Source organism: Pezoporus occidentalis, unplaced genomic scaffold, assembly GCF_034315485.1.
Source record: "Pezoporus occidentalis ecotype Australia unplaced genomic scaffold, CSIRO_AGI_Poc_V1 ctg50, whole genome shotgun sequence".
NCBI classification, from domain to species: Eukaryota; Metazoa; Chordata; class Aves; order Psittaciformes; family Psittacidae; genus Pezoporus; species Pezoporus occidentalis.
The window spans coordinates 61,883-84,434 of record NW_026915836.1 but is presented as its reverse complement, the minus strand read 5'-3'; the positions used below and the strand labels follow the sequence as shown (position 1 = coordinate 84,434).

General features: G+C 37.6%; 1 protein-coding gene and 1 long non-coding RNA gene across 8 annotated transcripts in view; one reads left to right on the top strand and one right to left on the bottom strand.

The window, feature by feature from the left end:
* The first annotated feature begins 32 nt into the window (after nt 1-32).
* On the top strand, nt 33-20,375 carry LOC134173210 (uncharacterized). Of its 2 annotated transcripts, XR_009968171.1 has the most exons (4): nt 33-171; nt 1,140-1,232; nt 2,214-2,316; nt 20,237-20,375. It is a non-coding gene; the product is annotated as an uncharacterized LOC134173210 (long non-coding RNA). The 2 variants fall into 2 exon arrangements; XR_009968170.1 differs by lacking the exon at nt 20,237-20,375 and having other exon boundaries at nt 2,214-2,414.
* The window catches only part of PLEKHH2 (pleckstrin homology, MyTH4 and FERM domain containing H2), a 57,243-nt gene continuing 39,033 nt past the window's right edge, over nt 4,343-22,552 (bottom strand). For all 6 annotated transcript variants that reach the window (XM_062636967.1, XM_062636968.1, XM_062636971.1 and 3 more), the window contains 14 exons: nt 22,194-22,373; nt 21,313-21,421; nt 21,097-21,209; nt 18,732-18,911; nt 17,095-17,192; nt 16,457-16,634; nt 14,527-14,682; nt 13,016-13,113; nt 12,529-12,670; nt 11,650-11,795; nt 9,925-10,054; nt 8,560-8,646; nt 6,718-6,855; nt 4,343-5,647 (listed from right to left, as the gene is read on the bottom strand). In XM_062636967.1, coding sequence (XP_062492951.1) covers nt 5,465-5,647; nt 6,718-6,855; nt 8,560-8,646; nt 9,925-10,054; nt 11,650-11,795; nt 12,529-12,670; nt 13,016-13,113; nt 14,527-14,682; nt 16,457-16,634; nt 17,095-17,192; nt 18,732-18,911; nt 21,097-21,209; nt 21,313-21,421; nt 22,194-22,373 — 1,938 coding nt within the window. In that variant the 3' untranslated portion in view covers nt 4,343-5,464. The remainder of the gene's footprint in view (nt 5,648-6,717; nt 6,856-8,559; nt 8,647-9,924; nt 10,055-11,649; nt 11,796-12,528; nt 12,671-13,015; nt 13,114-14,526; nt 14,683-16,456; nt 16,635-17,094; nt 17,193-18,731; nt 18,912-21,096; nt 21,210-21,312; nt 21,422-22,193; nt 22,374-22,552) is intronic.

Here is a 22,552-nt window from a genome sequence, read left to right as displayed (position 1 = left end):
TTATGCCCGGCGCTGGCGGCGGCTGCCCAGGCGGTGGCGGTGGAGGCGGCGGTGGATGGGGCGTTCTCGGCTTAACCGAGAGTAGTGCGGCGGCCGGGAGCTTCTCTGAGGGCTGTCGGCGCTTGCAGCGGGTTCAGCCGCCTCGGGGGCCGTGGCCGCCGCGCCCCTGAGGTGAGTGCAGAACCATGGGACCCGCAGCCCCGGCTTGGTACCAGAGTGAGCGGAGCTGGCGGTGCGAGTCCTTGGGGGACCTCGACTATAGAGCTTGTACTGAAGATGTAAAGTACTTCAGCTGTGGAGAAGGCCAGGGGTTAATAACTATGTCATAACTGGAGGGTGTCCTTTATTTTACCTCAGCCTTAAACATTGGCTTCTGATAACGGTCCCCAAGATGGCTTTGTTAGCAGTGGAGGGAGTGAGACAAGACCTGACATAGTTCCCGTGCCCTGATAAGTTAACTTCTCTATAAAAAAATAAGTGCAATTATTTTGTAGTTACTGAGACATACAAATCAACTGTTGCAAATACAAATACGATGCTATAACAAACAGGATATGGGCTAGATTATTTCTAATAAAATCTGTTGGTCAGAGATCGGATCCAAAAAGGGTTGGATTAGAAAGTAGGATTTACAGGGCACAGTACAACAGCGGGATGGCCCAGCATACAAAAGGGATGTAGGATTGTAGATGAACCCAACAAGTCAGAACTGACCTAAAACTTAGGACAGCAATTACAGCTGACCTTCTGTATCTGAGTAGCTGCTTTGCATTGTCTGAGACTAGAGAGGGAGAAAAACCCAAGTCTTTTTATCTGTTTGATCAAAACAAGGAAAGTGGCCTCATTCATAATGATTAACTCAGAATTAACTGTTCCTTCTTCCTTCCCCAAGCCTTCTACAGTCCCTAAGTAATACTTGTTCTTTAAAGAAAACCTTTTTCTAAGTTTGACTTCCATAATCAGTTTCAGTCCCAGAAGCCTATGGTGATTTTCACAGGTTTTTATCTAAACAACTTGCTAACCCGCTATGGAAACTATGGTCTTGCTAATTAAAATTCAGAAAGAAACTTCATTGTTTGGTGTTGTACTGTGGCAGGTCATGCTGATGCCTTTCTAAGTGCATTATTTCATTTCAACAGACTATTTCTTACATCTTGGTATATGAAGACGGTGCTGATCTATAATCAGAGGCTGTAAAAATCCTGGACAAAGCTGCTCTTCCTCTGCCAAAGGTAGGAATTGCTCCTGGCACTATGATCTAGGCATATATTGCTTCAACAGCCAAGAGTGTGAGACTAAAAAGCAAAGTCTTTTTACAGTGTTTTACTCACTGGCAGAGAGGTGACAAATCTGGAAGATACTGCAGTTTAAATCTGAGCTAGGAAGCACAGTGTAAGGGTATACAATTAGTAAGTTCTAGTGAAATCCGATTTTGAAATGAAGTTAGAGTTCTAAGTATTTTAAGTTTCCCCTTACCTGATTTCATTTCCTTTGCCCTAAGAAACCTGGAAAAAAAAGGAAGATTTCTTCCTAATTCATTATTACTGAGTTACTAATCACCTTAGTTAAAATTAACTCATACTAATGGTTTACACTAAGCTGTATGGACTATTAAAGCTCTACCTAAAGCTTTAATTGGTGCATTCCTTTACACATGGATAATTTTTTTCCTTCAGGAAAACCTAAAAAAATAAAACCTATAAAAACTGTGTTAGTCTGCCGGGGAACTCCAACAGCTGCCTTCTTTTATAGGCAAATATGTGCTTCTATTTTAAATTTAAATAGAACCCAAATTTGATTTAAATCTAAAATAACAGAAAACACTAATTCTGTGAATTGTTTTAAAAACACAAAGCTTTGTCATTTGCCAGCTGTATTACTGGAGTAAACAGGTGTTGCTTGTTTCAGAAATCACAGTTTGCTTACTAATACTGCTGCACAAAAACTGACAAGACAGAGTGAATTTCAGTGACTATATTAATTTACACTGAATTCCAAATATTATTTTTAAATCAGTGTAATTGCTTATACAGAGAGTTACCAGTGATCTTTCAGTAATTGTCAAGCTCAGATTCATTGACCATTTGTACTGATTGCTGATACTGACCACTAGCTCAAACCAAGCACAAAAGATGTTCTGAAGTTCATGATGGGAGGTGAGGTATCCTTGCATGTGCTAACACATTCATCTCACCCTGAGAATACTTTTACAGTCTAGGTTCTGCAAGCCTTGAGTATGGGAAGTTCTGCATCAGCCCCAGAGGTCACTGCTTGTCTGACAGCTCCCATCATATCATTGCTGCTGAAGATTTGAAGGTGAGAAAGGTCTAATTTGTACCTGGGCTTTAGTCGTGGATTATGTAGCAGGGTATGAATTGTTTCGGTACATGACTCAAGGTTAAGGCTGAAATGTGGATCACTCATGAGGCTCTTGGGCCAAGTGAGGAAAGCAGCACAGATTATCAGCTTTGCTGTCTTGTGTGGTATCCCCTAAGTAGTTCTGGAGCTAGATTATAACATGGAGCAAGTCCCCTTGAGACTTAAGTAGATGTGTTTGGAAGTGTTTGTGTAGGAGACTTTACCTGCTGACTCTGTTAACTTGAAGAAAGTGTCTTGAGGAGGTTACAACGGAAACGTTGCTCCTGCTAATGAAAATCCTGTTAGAAACTTCATTGTTTAATGTAGTGTTGTCATGGTAACTGTGATTGTGAGTGCATTGCTTTCATAAAAATTAACACAGCATTTCTGGTAATGTGACTGCCTGGGAATAATGGTGACCTGTAATGAGCAGTTAGTGGCACTAAGTCAGGAAGGTGCTGCTAAAAAAAGAGAAGCTAATGCATGGATTGCTTCTGGTACTATGGTGTAGGGATGCACTGCAACAGCAAGAACTCAACACTGGAAAGCAAAGCAATATCTAGAATTATCTACCAGAAGGCAGGCAGGAAGGTCATACTCAAAAAATTGTCTATTGCTTTATAAAACAGCAGTTTGTAAAGCTGTGTTAATGAAAACTGTAAAAAACCTTAAAATCTGCACATCAGCTGTTTGTATTGTGTATCACATTGTCTCTAAATTCAACAAAGATTTTTAAAACTACATGAACAAGTTTACTAGCAGAACACTGGTTTTGCCTTCTAATAGAACGTGATCTGCCACACTCATTTGAAACTGGACAATTATTAAAGAATTACTAGTTGGAGTATTCTAGATTGACAGTTGTAATTTCATGATGACATGAAGATTTTTGTATTTGTAAACTGAAGTTTCTAATCTTATATGAGAAGCTTCAGACGACAACCTCAGTATAACTGACGTAGTAGTGTGTTTCAATTTGCGAAGACCTTGCCTCCCCCGAATCTCTGAAAGTCAACTTTTCTGCTGATTGTAAAGGGATGTTAATCCCTGACTCAATTTTACTGTGTATCTGCATCACTTCACATAGGGTGCTGCACAGAAGGATGCTGCAGCCAGTGGCAGGGTCTCTTGCAGCTTCCAATATGCTTTTCTTAATGGTGGCAGGGGATTGGCCACCCACTGAGAGGTAAACCTCCTCCTGCTTTCCAAGGAGGCCCTGCCTCCTTGAAAGATAAGGATGTGGTGCCACAATCCCACACCAAACAGTGAAAGCTACAAGGAAGCTCTTTCTACATTGCAAATGTGAAAGCATCTGTATATACTATGTTTGTTATTTGCTTGTCATTTTCAAGGCAAAGCAGTGGCCCATAGTACCATTCATAAACTGGTGCTAGGATCCCACAGACTTAAGTAGTTGTGCCAGGACTCTGAGAGCTTTTAGAAGAGATGTATTTATCAGATCAGCTTGCTAGTTTGTCCTTCCACTTTTGAAGAGCATATTCTCTTCACAACTTGTGTATTATTCCAATCTATTTCAATTCTTCAGGAGGATACTCCCTACCTTTCACATAGGGCAAACACCTGAAAATCCCTTTTATTTCAGTATGAGTATGTATATATGTGAAATGCTTAAATGTCATAAAGGAGATTTGCAATCTTCAAATATTAAAACTCATAACTGTGAAACTACTACAGTTTAAAGTAATGAATTAAAAAGAAAAATTAACAAAAAATCCTCCCCCAAACCCAACAACAAAAAAACCCCAAAGTGCTTAGGGCAGCAGCAAGGAGTTAATGATCCATGATCACTACCATGAGCAGAAGTGGAAGTTGTGAAATGTACGTAAATTGGTGATTTGTATTTGACTACCTTCTGTATGGTTGGACCTAAATCATCTATTAGATTATGCTGCTGATCCATTTCAGAGCCTGCATAAGGGGTTTATTTGCATGGAAATGAAAATAAGATGATTGGAAGAAAAAACAGGGGTAATTTCTATATATTTGGCCCTACATAGCATTGAGGCTTGCAGCTGTAAAAAGCAACTGAAGGTTTTCCGAGGTCCGGTAGTGCAGATGCAGCATTATGTTTTCAGTGTGAAAGAACATTATATTAATATTATAATATAAAATTTATAGATACAAATGAAAAAGAGGAAGTACAACTTTTACAAAATATTATTCTGAACCAACGTATATACATTATACACATTATACATGGATTTTATATGTTGCATATGTCTCCAAGTTTACTCACAACAGTTCAAGCAATAACTTTCTATGTCGTTCTTGGTTTTGAATTGTGAATCATTCTTGCATCTGTATTATTCTTATGGATTAAAGAATAAATTAGGTACAGGATTGTGTTTAGCAGAACTATACTAAGTACACTGCTTGTTCAGTTTAGATTTTTCCAAAAGGCTGGGGCAGAGATAAATTATTTAGAAATTTACCAGACCAAGGCTAAAGATTTGCCCAAGTAAAATAGCTGTATAACAAAGGCTAGAGTGCATCACAAGAATACTCTTTAAATTTATAATAGTTGCATGATTTGCCTTTTTTTTATAAAGGAGAAACATCTATAAAAATCAAACAATTTGTTCTTTTTAGTCCCATGGTGCTTGTATTGCAGATAAGGATGGTGCTAGAAATGGAAAATATTTTGCATTTGACTGGGTTTTTTTTTTGAACAAAACTTCCTTTGCAAAGTGAGTGTTATACAACTTGTGCAATTTAGGAAAAATAGAGATGAAGAGTTGAAGACAGTTTGGTCCCTGAGTAAATATCTAGAAAACTACTAAAATCTATACAATTGCTCCCAAGGTCACCTTTCCCCATCACGATCAACAGACACATTTATTTCTGGTCTGTAGACACAAGCCACCACAAGTAAAGCTTAATCTTTAAGATGGTTCATCATCATTCCAGTTCAGGCCAGGCCTTTAATTAAAGGGCTCCTCCTGTAACATACTACTGAAATGATTACAAACCTGTCCACTTTGATTTTCTTTATGGACCTTCTTATGCTCTGTCTTGTACATCAAGAAGTTCTCAATCAGAGTCGAAACCCCATAACAAAGATAAATTATCATGATACATAATCTGGTCATAACAAAGTGGGACATTTTGTTGGCCTGCTGTTTGCAACAAGTGGCTGACTCCCCATTTCCTTGAGTTTCTGTCCACTTTGAGGTGTCAGTAATGCTGGGGCAGAGAGGTGATGAGCAGCTCCTTTCAGCTGATGAAAGTTGTTAATGTAGCTGGCAATCAATAGAGTGATCTCAAGAATCTGTAACAGGAACATGCAAAACTCTTTGAAAAATACAGTGATGTGTTTTGACTGCTGAAAAAACAGCTAACTTTTTAGCAAGTGACAATCACCATCAACTGGAAAAGTACTTTATCAAACAAATTAATGATGAGGAGAGAGGAGATGCCTAATAGAGCTTGCTTCTATTGCTTGCAGCAAATAATGTAATGTTATTCCCATCAATATGCTAAAACTTTGCCTTCTTTCTTGGCTTCTTTCACTTTGAGAGAGACTTTGAGGTCTGAAGGATGACCCTCCTAGAGAAAGCTTTCATGATGTTTTCCCTCAGTTTTGCTAGAAAATACCCAGTGATCGGAGAACTAAAGACACAGGGCAAATAAAAGGAATAAAGACTTCTGGGAGATTCTTACGGTGTTTTTACTTTGCAACCCACACAGCCTTGCCTATAAGAGCACAGTCTGAGGGAAACTTGAACAGATGCATTCTACTATGCTTATTTGTATGAAGAGTTGTGTTTTGACCCAAATTTATGTGTGGAATTTTCTATTCTGTTTCATTAATTGTTCTAACAGCAAAAGGCTGTGGAATCTTGATTTTTTTTTTTTTTTAAATATAGTCAGACTTACCAGTGAAGGAGAGAATCTAAATTTAAAAAGCATGAACAGTTACTTTACCAAAAGTAAAAATATCCTAGGATTTTTAAGAAGTGACTGATCTTTCAAATCTTGTATTCTATAATTCCACTGTAGAACACGAATGTACCTTATTAAAAGCTGCCACTGGTGCTGGTCAAGCAGACAGACTAGTTTTTAAGTACTACATATAATTCCTGTCCTAAGTAGCCTTGTTTGTCCTTCTATGAAAAATCTGGAATGTAATACACAGGGATATCAAAAGCAAAGGAACACATCAGTATTGCCACTGTTAGCTCTTACATTACTAATTATTTCACATCTGGCAAAATTCAGTAATCTGGGAATGCAAGGAATAAAGAAGGTGTTTCATCTTTCACATCTGTTAAGGATTACCCATTAGAAAAAGTAGAAAAGTAGCAGATGGTGGAAAATTGTTTCAGGTAATATACTGACCTTTGGTTTTGTCATGGCAAAAAGGTGTTTTTCAGTTGATTTGTCCTTTGCCTGAGCATTGTTAACAACCAACATAAAATCATCTTGATACCCTCCAAAAGTCATCAGACTCTTATATGTATATGTAACTGTTAAACGCTTAAAAAAGAAAAAAAACAGAAAACAAGATGTAAAGCTGTAAGCGGGACAACGCAGGAAAACCAGGGTATGCCAAACCCTTTTAAAAATACAATTACACATGTATTTTTCAATATTTGTATTTTCAATACAATTTTTTGTTGCTAGCCTCTTGCGGGTTTTGGAATCGCTTCATTCAGACCTTCACTATGAGGAATTTCCATTGCAGATGAGAGTGCTTGTGTTTGACCTCTGTTTCTATTGCAGATTAATTAGATCAAAGATACTATAAGCAGGTTTCAACTCAAGTGTGTAATTCAATTTACACAAGTCTTGACTGACTGAGAGAAGTTAATCTTAGGAATTCCATTTGAAATCGAAGCAGTGTCTAAATAAATTAAATGACAGAGTATGAGACATCTAACAGAATTTAACTCTTTATGTGCAGTGATATAGTTTGCATACACACAAATGAAATTAAATCCTGTTCTCTTTTTTTTTCCATATATCTGGTGGAACATAATTGCTCTTTAATGCTCCTCTGCTTTCCGTGCCTCAGCTCCTACTGTTTAATGTTCAACATTACACTAGTGGCCTTTAAGTTTATGATTAGCATTTAATTTATCATTATGACTCATATTAATTTGCTGCAGATGTTCACATTTAAATGCATTGTAAGGCAATATTTGTACAATAACTGACTTCATGTCGTTCAGTTACTAAACCTCTTTTTGCCCTGAGTTTGAAATAGTGCTTATTCTGCCCCTTGCAATATCGTTTCTCATACCCCCGATTCTTCTTACATAAAATCAGAGTACTTCCTGGAAACAGCACTTCTTGAATGGCAAGTAAGGCCTGCTGGTACTGTGCTCTGTCTGGCAAGTGCTTTGCAGAAATGCCATAGTAGATCATGTTTATAGAGCTTTCTGCAGTCTGATGCAAGCTCATTTTGCTTGTTCTCTAAACAGAGCTGCTGTTTGCTCTCCTAATGTTCTTTGTTTTATTATTTCTTTAACTGCAAAGACATAATGAAAAGACTGTATCAGTACAATTATAAAGTTGAGATTTTAATTTTCTGATATTCAGTATTAGCACTTGCTAATAGCACCCCGCCATTCTGTTTTTCTGCAAGATACAATTTAAAGCAGGGATCTGCTCAGGCACTGCTTTTTCACACTGATTACCATGAGTCGTTTTCTGTGAAAACTTTTATTGCAAATCAAAGAAAAATCAGAGCCTAAAATGACATAATTAAATAACACTGGGTTATATTACCTACTATTAAACAAAAATAATACAATGAAAATAACAATCTTTTAAAGTAACTGCTCTTTGCAGAGTGTATGTATTATGAATAATAATGGAAAATGAAGTCTTCAGGAAAAGAAAATTAATGTTGTTATAAGAACTGTAACTACTGATCTCCTGACATCTGAATGATTAAAACATTAATATTTCATTAAAAGATACAAAAACTGCATCTGATAAACAAAAATAAATTCTGTGCAAAGAATTCATCACTTATTTCTATTATTAGTGCTACTGTAATGACGATAACATTAAAGCACTTTGAAAGGACTGAATTTTTGCTTTAAAAGAAAGATTAGATAACTTTGTGTGGAAGACTAATGCCATCTTTTATGTAGGATGGTGGTGAATCTCTCCATATACTTACTCAGTATTAAAATCTATTTTGACCCAAATTAGAAAAGAAATTTCACTTACCATTGAGCTGTAATCTAGGATGCTTATGCCATCTTCGTGTACAGCAAACCATATGAAGGACTTGTCAACTGAGGATGTTGCTAGAGGCTACAGAGAAATGTTCTTTAATTACTACTTCAAAATAAGGCAATATGTAAGTAATTATTAACTCTCTGCTATTACACAGCTCTCTCCATCCACAGATCTTACTGAGATTTACACTTGGAGGGAACTGATGCAAAGGAATTGAAGTAGCTGCCCAAAGCCATGTAGGCAGCTAGTGGCAGGACTATGAACTCAACCTAATACCCTTGAAGCCTACCCTGGTGCTTAGTCCAATAAAGTGTATAGTCTCATAAAATAAGATTAAAAAAAAAAAGTTAGGTGTTTAAAAGTTTGTTTACTAGCACATATGTCTACATATGCAAAGAACAGAGTGCTGATACATCTTTTATAGAGATAATGGGGATCTCCTAATTAAATATAAGGAGTCACGTGACAGTTCTGTTTAACATAGCTGTTATGTGAACTGAGAATTAAGAGACTTAAGAGCAACTCTCAGTTGCACAGTTCTGAGGCCAGCACAGACGGGAGTGCTCTAAATACCCTTAACAACATGTAGTGATTCTACAAGGTGCAGCTTCCATAGCCAGTTAATGATGCCTTTTCAATATTCTACTAGTTATCAGGTAAAAAAAAAGTCTGGAATAAAAAGCCTATCACTAACTAAGATACAAGCAAATGAAAAGATACCACCTAGATTAATAATGTAAAACAAGCAATAAATGTATTGGAAAATTACTGTTATGGTATGTGTGGTCCTATGGCAATTACATTTCATAGAATCATAGAATCATAGAATCGTTAGGGTTGGAAAGGACCTTAAGATCATCAAGTTCCAACCCCCCTGCCATGGGCAGGGACACCTCACACTAAACCATCTCACCCAAGGCTTCATCCAACCTGGCCTTGAACACTGCCAGGGATGGAGCATTCACAACCTCCCTGGGCAACCCATTCCAGTGCCTCACCACCCTAACAGGAAAGAATTTCTTCCTTATATCCAGTCTAAACTTCCCCTGTTTAAGTTTTAACCCTTATCCTGTCACTACAGTCCCTAATGAAGAGTCCCTCCCCAGCATCCCTATAGGCGCCCTTCAGATACTGGAAGGCTGCTATGAGGTCTCCACGCAGCCTTCTCTTCTCCAGGCTGAACAGCCCCAACTTTCTCAGCCTAGTATATGGCTTAAACAAGTTAGTCATTGACAAGATACTCAATCAGCACATGCACAACACACTCGTTTATAATAAAAAGGTATTACTATTTGCAGATTATATGTATATTAAAAAACCCCACAGCCACTCAAACTCTGTAAAGTTTCTTACCTTTGCTGCAAACAATTTAGCACCAAAGAAGGACCATTTTCTGGCTACAGTGAGATAAATGCGTATGCAGTCTGCAGCACTGTGCCCCCGGAGAGCCATCCATCTTGTAGACAATCGCTGACAAAGCTGTCTGTTGAAATGAAATATGTAATTTAGTTATTGAAAGGAATTTAAATGCTTATCCATAGTGAGCTTAATGAGCAAAAAAAAATCCATTTGTTAAAATGATAATTTAAGTTAATACAACAACTATCACTTACACAGTATTAAATAAATCCAAAACATCATTTAATATTTTTATGCACATGAAAATTACTAAGTATCTTCTAATTTCTGCAACATTATGGTTAAATATTGATGTAGCAGTTGCAGCAAAAAGGGAAAAAAATCTAGGACAGCTTTTAATATGTCTGTACAGATAATCAATCTACCTTTATCAGTACTCAACAGTTATGCCAGTTGTCATTCCAAAAATCCATCCAGTTTAGCGCATATCTTTACCTGTGGCTAGCAGCAGATGTGGCAGACATGGCTTAAGACTACCCTTTTTCAGTGTGTCTTGGCACTGCTACAGAAAAGGATGCTTCTGATGCATGATGCATCTGCATTGGCTACTTTCTTTCATGGCCCCATGGTGAATTGGTTCAATGAATGACCCCTTGGAAATCTAATCCTCAAAAAAACTTCACCCCAGAATACCTTTTAAGCCCACTGACCTGCAGGAATGACTCACCCAGCAGCCACCAGACTATTAGATGCAGCCCAATAAAAGGAAGGGGGAATGTGTAGTAAAAGGGGTATCTGTCACTTGCAGCTTACTCTTACTAGAAGTTTATGAAGTTAAAGTGCACCCTTAGCAAAAGAATACAAGCAACAGGGGAGGTACAGAATGATTCTTTTCCTGCCACAGACTTCCAGCTCTGGGAGTTGGTAAGTTTAGGGACTACCTGAACAGTTCAACAGATATTTGAACTGTTAGTTAAATATCCTCCATGTGTTATTCTAATCTAGCATCTCTTACCCTTTGTTCTTTGAAATCAATTGAATCTCTTGTGCATATACTTTTGAATAGCCCTATTAACATCTGAGTATGTAATAACGTTTTACTTTGTGCATACAATAATAGCTTTAAACTTTCTTAGCTCTGTAGTGAGGAAAACATTTCTTTGATGTTTACTGGACTTCAAAGTTGTATCATTGACTTCAGACAATTATTGCACTGTTCTGCTCTTCTTCATGTTAGTAGGTGTTGACTGAAATGAGCTGCAGGTTATTAATTTTAAATTAAGGGACACCTTCCTAGCAAATCCACTGAGTTAACATATTGCCAATTTGACTGGCTGCCAGAGATTGAACATTAGAATAGCAAACATTCAGATGAGATCCTCATGTCCAGTACTTTCAGTAGTTCTTTAGTCTGTGCACAGACTTAATTTAGATTTGCTGAGTAAGAAAAATATGAATTTCAAAATCGCTGGGTTTTGTAACACTGTGTAGTAGCTTGTACAGCGTTTGATGGAATGCGTGTGTGTGCTCAATGATGGTCTTCTGTTTAGATTAGAAATATTCAGAGGAAATGGCTTCCTCAATTAAGTAAGAAAATTAGTTTCAAGCACAGGGTTAGGCAAATATCGCATAACAGTAATTTGTAGCTAATGAAAATTTAGAACTTCTTCATTTCACTCCTAGATTTTGGGAGAATATGAATTGCAAAATACATCTCACCTTAACTGTTCCTCTGAACAACCATGCCTGTATCTCTTAGGGTAGAATCTCTCCAAAACCTGTTTTAATGTTTGATTGGACTTGGACTGGGAAGTGACTTGCCCTGCTGGAGTTGAGAAAGGCCGTTCAAAGTCTCCAATCTCTACCTAAGGGGGGGACCATGAAGAAGAAAATTTTTTGTTACTTCAGAGTAATTCTCTAGCTGGGCATTATAAGCTATTTTTTCCTCTGTCTTACCAAATATAAAATGAAAAACAGCTTCTCCACTATTTTCACTGATGTAAAAGTCACGCACATAATTTTATTTTTCTTATTTTATATTTACCATGGAAGAAAGATTAATATCAAATATAAACTGGTCAAATACAACACTAGCTCTGTTCTGAGGTTGCCAGATCTCCGGCTGACACAAACCAGTTTAGATTTATCAAGTAACACCATCAAATAACTTTCTCAATAACCTTCCCTTGAGCCATTCATTTTTTAAAAATAAAACAGATCTTATCAAGACCATGGCTAGTAAAGGAGTCTTAGGCTTTCATTAAACAGCTGTTACTCTGGTGTATTAGCTTGCAGGAATCATGTAAGGAATAGCGAATGAAGAAATGGAACATGATTACATGATGTTTGATCAAAGGGGGCATGACTGTGTAGGAGGTAAAGCGCGTTTTATCCATACTGGTGCCAACAGCGGCACACTCTGTAACGCATTCCCACTGAAGTACAGTTAGAGCAAATATGCCAGCCCAGGCTATTTCTTGTACTATCATGTGTAAAAGGTGGAGGTCACTTGACTGTCAAGCAATTCTAGACCAGTTTCTTTATTCAGGTTTTTCATCTGCAAAACTGTCATGTGACTCATTAATGCACAAGGATTACCTGAGCTAAAAGAGCTGTCAGTTCCATCGCTAGTTCTTTGTTTACAGGGAAAAGTCCATTGACTATCTGATCATTTGTCTGATATACCAGAAGCAGCTTCTCTCTCTCCGTCTCCCCATGGACTTGAACTGAAAAATAAAGCCTACAGAAAAGACAGAAAGTTATTAAATAAAGAAGACAGGGAAATGCATTTAGCCCTGAGGATTAGCGGTATGTGCTCTGAATGTGACGTGTATATCAGCATCCAAACACATAAGCAGAGCAGCACTTGTACTTGAACCCACGGGCAAATGTTTAACTTCAGTCTCCTGAGTTCAGTGTTTTGGTGGGTTTTTTTTGGCAGCCCTGCTCACCTCCCAAGAACTAAAAAAATTAACTGTATTAAAAAAATAAATCTCCGGTTACACCAATTTGCAAGCTTTGAGTTAGGCAGTATTTTTCAGACAAAGAAACTATGCAGAAATTAAAAATACATCTTGGGACAAACCTGTTTTTGTAAGTAAGGCGGACAGTCCTTGTGCCTTCACATTTCCCAGGGTGTTGCTCTTTGGAGGCTTGCTCCCATTTTGAAATGATGTCACAGATCTAGAAGGAAATCCATACAAAACTGACTTTGTCACGTACTGCATTTTGAAAACACTTTTCACAGAAATTGGCAACTTATTTTAGTATTTTTTACCTATTATAGATCGGAAACATACATAGCTTAAATTTCTAAACTTACTGGAAGAGAACTACTTGTATTTCTTAATTAGAGCATGTGCAAATTGGACATTTTTTATTGCTTGTTTATCCCGCAACACACACCACCTTTGGAAACGAGCCATAACATGCTTCTGTGGAAAGGCCAGGTACTTGATTTAGCAGCAGCTACCGAATGTGTAATTATACAAAATGAGTTGCTGCATAATTAAGCAAATGCCTTTGATCTTTGCCTTCTCTTTCTGTTGCATGCTGGAGTTTTTCAGGTGCTTTTTAGTAGCTGCTATAAAGTTTAGATGAAGTTTGTTGCAAAGTGCAGCAAAAGTGGTTCAGAAGTAGTGTAGCCAGGCAAACAGGCAGAAGGAGGAACAGAGGTCCTGAGACCCCTGTAGGGCTTCATGTCACTGTTCCTTCAGAAAAAAAACCCTGGAAGCAGCATGTGAAGGAAGTGAACAGATTGTGAATTTACATTTATCAAGAAAATAAGTACATTTTTTATACAGTTTGCTTTCCATATAGTAATTATTCCAGTAGGAGCAGAAAGCTGATTGATATGACTCTGCTTGTTTTTCACTAAGGCCTAGTTGTACCATACCTTGTAACTCAAAACGCAGCTGTGAACATTGGTGAAAGGGTGCAAAAGACAACTTGGTAGAAGCACAAAAATTTCATTATTTGTTAGTTGCTAAAAGGCTTGGAAAATGTCTAATAGTTTACTAAAACACAAATTATATTGCATTTTGCCACTCTCTACTACAAAAAAATTTAATTCTAGGAATAGAGGGAACAAAAGTTCAGAACAATGATAAGCCAAACATTGGAAATCTCTTGAACTGAACCCTAATTATTCCATATTTAGCTAAGGATCCTCCTCCTTTGTTCATCCCCAGGATCTCCACCCCAGCATCAATTACTTTTCGGACCTCAAATGGTCATCTTTTGGAGCCATACCAGAAATGTTTCTTGAAATCTGTAAACACATGTTGGACTCCAACTGCTTTTTAGTTTTGAAGCACTGTGATTAGGAAAATCTTACTTTTGCCTCTTCAACCCAGCTGTTACTTCTCTGAATAGTATCAGTCCCCTAGACAAGGCTTTTAAATATAGTTCACTGAATTAATTTCAACAATTGAAAGCGACTTTTTAAACCTTTACTTTTATGTTATGAAGAAAAAAAAAACCTAGACAGTTTTCAGCCTGAAAAATGTTTTCCTTTACATTGTCTGAAGAGGGCTCTGTAAAATTCAGATATTTTGTTGTTTTATATGCAAAGCTTATTAAAAGGCTTTTGTTTACCTTGATGTTTCCTTGAAGACAGTGCTCTATGTCTTTGCCAGATGGATCATCAGAAAACAGTGCAAATCCTGACTGAGCTGGTTTCCTCATCCCTGTGTCCTGGTTCAAGGTGTTCAGAAATTCCTCCACTGTTGTAGAGGCATCAAACCCAACAACCTGAAAAAGCAGCCAAAAAAGTGTTTTACTATCAAAGTTATTAAAACCCCTCCTTAAATCTAAGATTTTGAAAGATAATACCTCTAGAATAAGGGTGGGACTATAAGACCCAGTCCATCCTTTATGAACAACTTACTGTCATTGGAAACTGAAAATTTCCATAAATGGTCTGGAAAAGATTCAAGATTTCCATATGGGAAGTCAATTTAGTGGAGTTTTTCTCCCTCCAAAAAATGATTAAATTCCCAGCTGATTGTACCTTCTTGCATTTTGTTTATGAAATCGAAGTCACTATCAAAATGCTTCTAAAGGTAGCATTTTTGTTTTATTGCCTTTGTTTATACCGGTTTCTTTGCACTTGCTACACTTGAATTTCTGCTACAGAATTTCTATAACAAAGCAATCTAGTATCTGAGCTTTTTGTGATAAATACTCTCTGAAAAATGAAGAAAACTCTGATTTCCTACACTTTTCAATATGGTAGTGAAATAAATCAGACCATGTGCAACTTCAGAGGGGATACTGGATGGCAGATCTACATTAGCAAATCCAGACTATTTCACAAATGTTGCTCTGTCAGTACTACCATAGGTCAGTAATATATAGAGCCTCCTACATTTTATTTTCCCAAATCTGAATTTCTGACTGTTTTTACTAGTATTAAAGCACTTTATCAAGGGATGGCAAATGGCTTTTATAGAGATACTAGTTGCTGACGCTCACTTAAATCTGTTTTGAGGGTGTTTTCCTGCATTTGATATGTTGAAGATGTTTTATTCTTTTGGCAAAGAAATGCCTTAAAAATGGAACTTGGACTTGCGTTTCAGGCTTCTCAGTGGTTGGCATAAAAAACCATAATCTGCTGAATGTAGCTTCAGAGATGAAGCTTATTTGCTGATCCCACTGAAGTAATTTATGTATTTAATTAAAATTTTCATAGCCCTTGGAAATTATACATTTTTGAGCAATAACTAACAAATGAGCCGTTATTCCTTCTTAAAACTTCAATTGTGAAACCTTTTAGGATGATTTAAATACATGTTATTTTTTCTGGGTTTACTGGGCAAGCTGTAAAGCAGTTAAGAAATTTAGAGGGGAGAAAAAGGAAAGTTATTCTGTGACTTGAAATTAAAAGTTTATTTGATGTAGCTTTAATTTCATATAAAAGCTTGATTTCTGTCTAGGAATACTGTGAATCGTTAAAAACCTCTTTTTTAGCCAGCTCTCACAGGTAGAAACACAAACCAGGATGTGAGGCAGTATGCATGAGAGCACATAGGAAGTTTCCTACAGGCTTTGAGCGATGGAGTCCCAAGAGTTAAGAATGAAGCTGTGTTTGTTCTGTAACAGATACGGCTATCCGTCACGACTGATAATGGGAATTACAGCTGTGCTTCCAGGACTTCACTGAGATACTTAACATTCAAGATGTCTGATGAAAGGAAGTGGAATTTAATACCTTTCCCTTTTCTTCAGTCTAATTCATTCATCTGGTGGTCAGGTTAAATAAGAAACAGAACTTCAGGATTTCTCACTCTCGGGAGGTTTTATTTTTTCTTTCTTTCTTTGAAAGATTTTCCCCCAAACCTTTACTGTTTGTTGATCAAATCAGATGACAAGTACCTTGTGCCTGCCATTGCTAGCATTGGCACAGGATGAAGCTTTAACCATTTTTACCTTAATACTTACAATTCTGTTTCTAATATACTACTTCATGTATGTGCTAATAGCAAGGGGTTGGGAGAGCGAAGATTTCATGGTCTACCGACATTACCTGATATATGCCATTCATGAAATGAACTGGAATACTGAAGGGCAGTGAATGGTGGTAAGGATTTCTTAGGAGAGTGGAAAGGATTTCCATTCTGGAAGGTCTGGCTTCTCGGTCTCCATTCTGCTGGGTACGCTCTACACATCGCTGACAATATATTGCGTATTTCCCAAATTCAGTCCTGTGACAAAGAGAGAAATAAAACAGTTCTTGGAGACTGATTGAAAGGGTAGTAAACTGTGAGTAAATCTCTCTGGGGATGCCAGATGGGGAGGAGTACTCAGATTTCACACTGTGATTTCCAACTCATTTTGTCATGTGTAATTGTAAAGAGAATTAGTCTACAGAGGTGAACAAAACTGTGCCAAAGACAAACATGGCTCAGAGTGTTTGGTGTAACTGCCATATTTTGGTTTTTATAGTTTTGCAACATTCAGTCAGAGTGTTTTTCAAAACAAGTTAACTTTCCCAAGTGGTGCATAAAAGTGTAACGTACTACATCTTAGTAGCACTGGAGCACAATTCTACTCAAATTTATACTAAAATATATGTCAAAAGATCTGAAATATTAAATGAAAGCTGGAAAATAAGATACTTAAGAAAAACTAGTTGACTAGCTGGGTAACAATATTTAGGCACACCTGGAATCTGCATTCTTCTTTAAATGAAGTTTAAGAAGCCACAGGAATGGGTGCTGGGGCAGAAAAAGTCCAACGCAGAGAGCCAAGAGCTGCAATCCCTGGACAAAAGGAAGACATTCACTGTTTTAAACATCATACAAAGTAAAACTTCCCACTGTGGCTGCTGGCCAGCAGTGCGGCTTACTGTGCCAAGCTGAGTAACAGACAGAGGTAAATATGAATAAAACCACAAAACATAAGAGAAAAAGCTGAAAAAATAAGCATATCACCTCATTGGAAGGCCCAAATGCTCTCTTTCTATTTACCTGTGTACAGCAAGTTTCTTTTGGGGCTGGAAATGGGAAGCAGATCAGTTTGTATAAAAAGCAGTTAATATACAGAAAACAAAAAAATATTAAGGCTGCAAAGCTAAGCAGTAAGAAATGAGGAGAAGCTGATCTTCTACAGCAGGCAGTTCTTCATTCTCCCAGTCCCTGCTTTTGCCTTCTGTGACTTGGGCAGTGTGGCTGGAGCACTCGCTGGTGAAGACCAGGGCAAAAAGGCTGTTGAGTCTTCTGCATGTTGCTGGTAATCAGGTCTCCCATTTCCTTGTGGAGAGGGCCCACATTTTAACTTGTCTTCCTTTTATCACTGACATACTTACAGAAGGTTTTCTTGTCGCCCTTGTCATCCCTGGCCAAATTTAATTCTAACAGGGCTTCAGCTTTTCTAACCTGATCCCTGGCCGCTGATATAATTTTTCTGTATTCCTCCCAGACTACCTGGTCCTTGCTTCCACCCTCTGTAGGCTTCCTTTTTGTATCTGAATTTGCCCAGCAGCTCCTTGTTCATCCATCCAGGTCTCCTGGTGTTTTTGCTTGATTTCCTCTTTGTTGGGATGTGTCACTCTTGAGCTTGGAGGTGATCCTTGAATATTAACCAGATTTCTCGGGCCACGCTTCTTCCCTCCAGAACTTTATCCCATGGTACTCTACCAAGCAGATCCCTCAAGAGGCCAAAGTCTGCTCTCCTGAAGTTCAGGGCAGTGAGCTTGCTGCACGCCCTTCTCGCTACCCTAAGGATCTTGAACTCCACCATCTCATGGTCACTGCAGCCCACGCTGTCCTCCAGCTTCACATTCCCCACCAGTCCACACATAAGAATATGCATTTACAATCTAACATGCACAGTGCATGCAGAGCAGCATGACATAGAAGAGGTGACATCAATCAGAAACCCTGAGCATATCTGAGATTCCAAAACATGGCAATACAGCTTTTCTTCATGCTCATCCTATAGAGACATTTGCCATGTGGTTTAGCCCACCAAACTACCTGATGCAGCACCTCTCCTAGGAAGGATGCAGTGAAAGAGGATTAGGTTCCATACATGATGTCTTACTCAACACATAACTTGAAGATAGTCTATTGTATGTCCAGCCTTTAAAATCAGCATAGGTATACTGTATCACTTTGATGGAGGATAGCATCAGCTTTGTTTCAGGAAGACACAGCAGTAATAAGATGTTAGTTCAGGTTTTTATGATTTTAATTAAGCAGATACTACAAAAGAGCGGAGCCTCTTTGCCATTCTGAACAGTCTTTTCAGTTCCTTCTCTGCTGCTGAAATAGACACCGTTAAAATGCATGTTGGGTTACCTGTATTGGTCCTGCTTGGTTTTGTGGATGTCGACGTCTGGTCTGTTTAATAAGCTGACAACAGATCTCATTTTGAAGTTCAGGATGTGTAAGACATATCTGCAAAGCACTTTGGGCCAAAGATACATGGTAATCAATGGCAGGAGAGTCAACTGCAGCATTTATAAACAACTGGCAGGTCTAGATATAAAATAATAAGCAAGTGAGTTTACATGCAAAACGGTCCAATAAATCTTTTAGACGTTCTGTATAATAAAAGTGTGCTATAATTGAAGTCACAATTAGTAGACTAAAGGAACCCTCCTGGCCCTGCAAAAAAAGGGGTGACAAGAGGCCAGAATAGTGAAAAGCTATACAGAGAGACATAACACCTCTTAAAAACCTTTTCACTCTGTATCTCATGACATGAGCTCCAGCAGGAGTTGCAACAGCTGTGGTAGTAGGCAAGTTTAAAGACATGCTAAACACAGTTTACCTCTCCCCAGGCCTTTAAAACACTAACCGTACAACTATCTACAGCCAGTGTAAAATGCTTGGGCAAGCAGTAAGTGCAACATAGCAGAATATGCACAGATAAGAAAACTGTAACTCAGCCATTTGTATTACATTTTGGCTTTCATTGGTATTTTTACTGTGTACAGCCTTTCTTATGCACAGTACTGCCTTAGGAAAGACAGGTATTAAGCATTTATTTTGCTCTATTAGAACAAAGCTTACATGTCACACATTGCATTTATTCTACACAATAGTTGTTGAATTGTCAAGGTATATAAGCAAAATTAAAGAAATGGATGGAAGTCCAATCTATTTCTAGTCTATCTGAAAATATGTGGATGCACAGCAGTAATTTTTATCAGCAATAGAATAACTGAAACGTGACTGAAAAACATTTCTAAATCAGTTCCTTACCTGACTTTTAAACTGATTTATACAAAGTTTCAGTAAAGATCATACAAGTAATCTCTTATTTATTTCAGGCAAGTGTCTGTGATTTGAATTAGTCTGAAATGCGTTTCAGAAAGTGATTTCCAAATAGATACAAATTTATTTGTATCGAGGAATTACATTCTCTTTTAATTTTTCATGCTGCGGGATTGCAGAAAATAAGATAGATGTACTTTTTTAAAGTGTTCCTAACATTTCAGGGAAACAAGCTGGGAAGTTTATCTACAAGTGGCTGTGACTGAACATAATGGTGCTTGTCTTGAATTCCTTTCTAGATCCAAATCATTACATCAAAATTCTCCAGATAGTTGATGCTTCAGGGAGTTTGGTCTTTAGACTTGTATAAATTCTGTGGAATAAGTTCATTTATCCAAGGTGCATGCCTTCCAACTTGTAATTTATTTCACAATGTACAGAAAAAGGCAGAGCAAGAATTTACTTTGTCTCTGAAACAGACTTTGTAGCCTGGCTATTAGTTAACATTCAGTAGTTTTAGCTGGGTGAGGGTAGGAGAGAGGAGAAAGAAGGTTAATGGCACCACAGCATACTCCCTCCCATAGATATCAATCACCTATCTGGCCTTTAACTGGGAAAGATACGAGGTCTTACTGGGATACAGAAATTCTCAAGAAGCCAGCTGTGGCACAGCAGTTATGAACCATTGCATGTCTCTTAATCACAAATCCATTTCACTACTACTGGGAGATTTACACGTGTATTTTTACAGGTGTATGAAAATCTTTAGAAGTTAATTAAATAAACTATTGTGAAATACTGTCATTAATTTTGCTCTCTAGTATTTTCTCTATCACTATAGCTACTTCATATGAAGAAAAGATTTTTTTTCATTAAAAAGAGCAGTAGAATCTCTTGCCTTCTATCTCAATTTGAAATAATCCATGATCTGCTTAAACTGAAACTGTGCTTTGTTTTTCATCAGATTTTTAAAATTTCTTCTAGCAGATTTAAATATATCTACAAGAAAATTTTCACTTACCATTTGCTCTTCCTGAAACCTAACTGAAAAATTAGTATTTGAGGTACAATTCTCTGAATACAGAGATCCATCCATGCTGTTAGGTTCTCTGGGGCTTATGAACTTCATGGTAAAATTATCATTCATGATGGCTGTGGATTTTTCTACTAACTTTCAATAACCTCAGTAGAAAGGCCAAAAGTTGAGGCCTAAACTGCTCCCTCACACCTAAAAGTGATCTCTGCATTGGAAGTGATTGCATTTGGAGAGGTCATATGGGGACATTCTGCTACTGTCCATTAGTTACCTCCACTGAAGAGTAAATGTCTCTTTTCTTTTTTCTTATCTATAGAATATCTCTAGTAAGCCAACTAATACTTATACTTTAGCAGAGAGTTAAAATAGTAAGTTGGTTAATGAAAAAGGCATTTGCTATGGTTTTACCTTAAATAATTTAATTGCTTCAGTTTGCAAGGCTTCTGATGGCAGTGTTGTAAGAGGGGAAGCAATTCCTTCTTTGCTGTGGCAAAGGGTAGGGTGTCTCCAAATCTGAGAAGCTAAATGAGTAAAATATATCGGTTTTGCAATTAATTCAGGACATAAGTATATTTAGTAAATAAGTATTAGAAGATTAGTATGTTGAAACAAAAACAAACTTACTGATATCACCTTCCATATTTAGTAATTTGCAAATAAGTTGCTCAAACTCAGATCCAACATTTACACTGGTACTTCCAGCTGCAACTGTCAGATGATAAAGCCACATGTCCTAGAGGAGAAAAACACAACAGCTCAATCATTCCGTGTTGGAAGGAACTGCTTCACTGGGACTTTGCTCTCAACTTGAAACACTACCATGTGCTCCTGTTGAACCCCAAAGGAGTTTGCCTCTGAATACACCTGTATGCATGTCTCTATGTTACAAATATTAAGCAAGGAAGGTTGGACAGTGCTCTTATCCTCAGCAGTCATGGCTAATATCAGGGAATTCTTCCTTTCCTCTTTAAAAAGCTAACATAAGTGCCTTTTTTACCACTGGCAGATCCTGCTAACCTGGGGATAAGGCCAGAAGGCAAAATTGAGTCTACAAGATTGAGAACAATGAAACAATAATAATAAAAATTGTTTTAACCATACTTCTTATTACTCCTTCACTTCAGTAGGAAAATCTTCCCTACTGTTAGCCGTATCAGTGAAAATAGATGCCAGCATCTCAGAACCAATCAGGAAGGTCTACTATAGGTCTGTCTGCAAGTTAATGTAATGTGAAGAAAATTCTCCAGTTGCAGTATATTTGAGATACTGTAGCCAAACCAGCTTATTTTCATCTGTTTTAAAAAGGATAACCTATAATGGCATTGGTTCACAGACAAACTCTGTTTGATGTTAATGAACCAGGGCCGTCTCCTTGCTTATTGTATCAAACTATGAACCAGATGACTTGTAGGTCCCCCTCTTCCTCCTCTTTAAGAAATATTCATATCACAGCACCATACTCGTAGACGTGTTACTGAAACTCAATTAAAAAGTCCTTTTATTACCTTCTCATGTTTGGATCCTATAAGAAGATAAGTGGGTCCTTGATCTTTGGGGTGGATAACAACGGTGTAATGTGTAGATAATAAACTGCGACCACTAGTCTCATAATCTTCATCAGAATCGCAGGATCTATCAACTTCTTCAACCTTTGCCTCAAAAAGCTTGATTTGACCAAGAGGAAACTAAAAGTAGATAGCAGAATTGGTGAGAGAACAAATATTTACTTCAGTGCAGAGAGGTTTTATATTTCTTATTCTACAAATAGAAAGAAAAACATGAACTACCATCAATGCCCATTTGTATTTATGAATTTTCAGTCCTGCCAAGGAATGCCAGATAAGCCTGCTGTTGCAGACAGCAG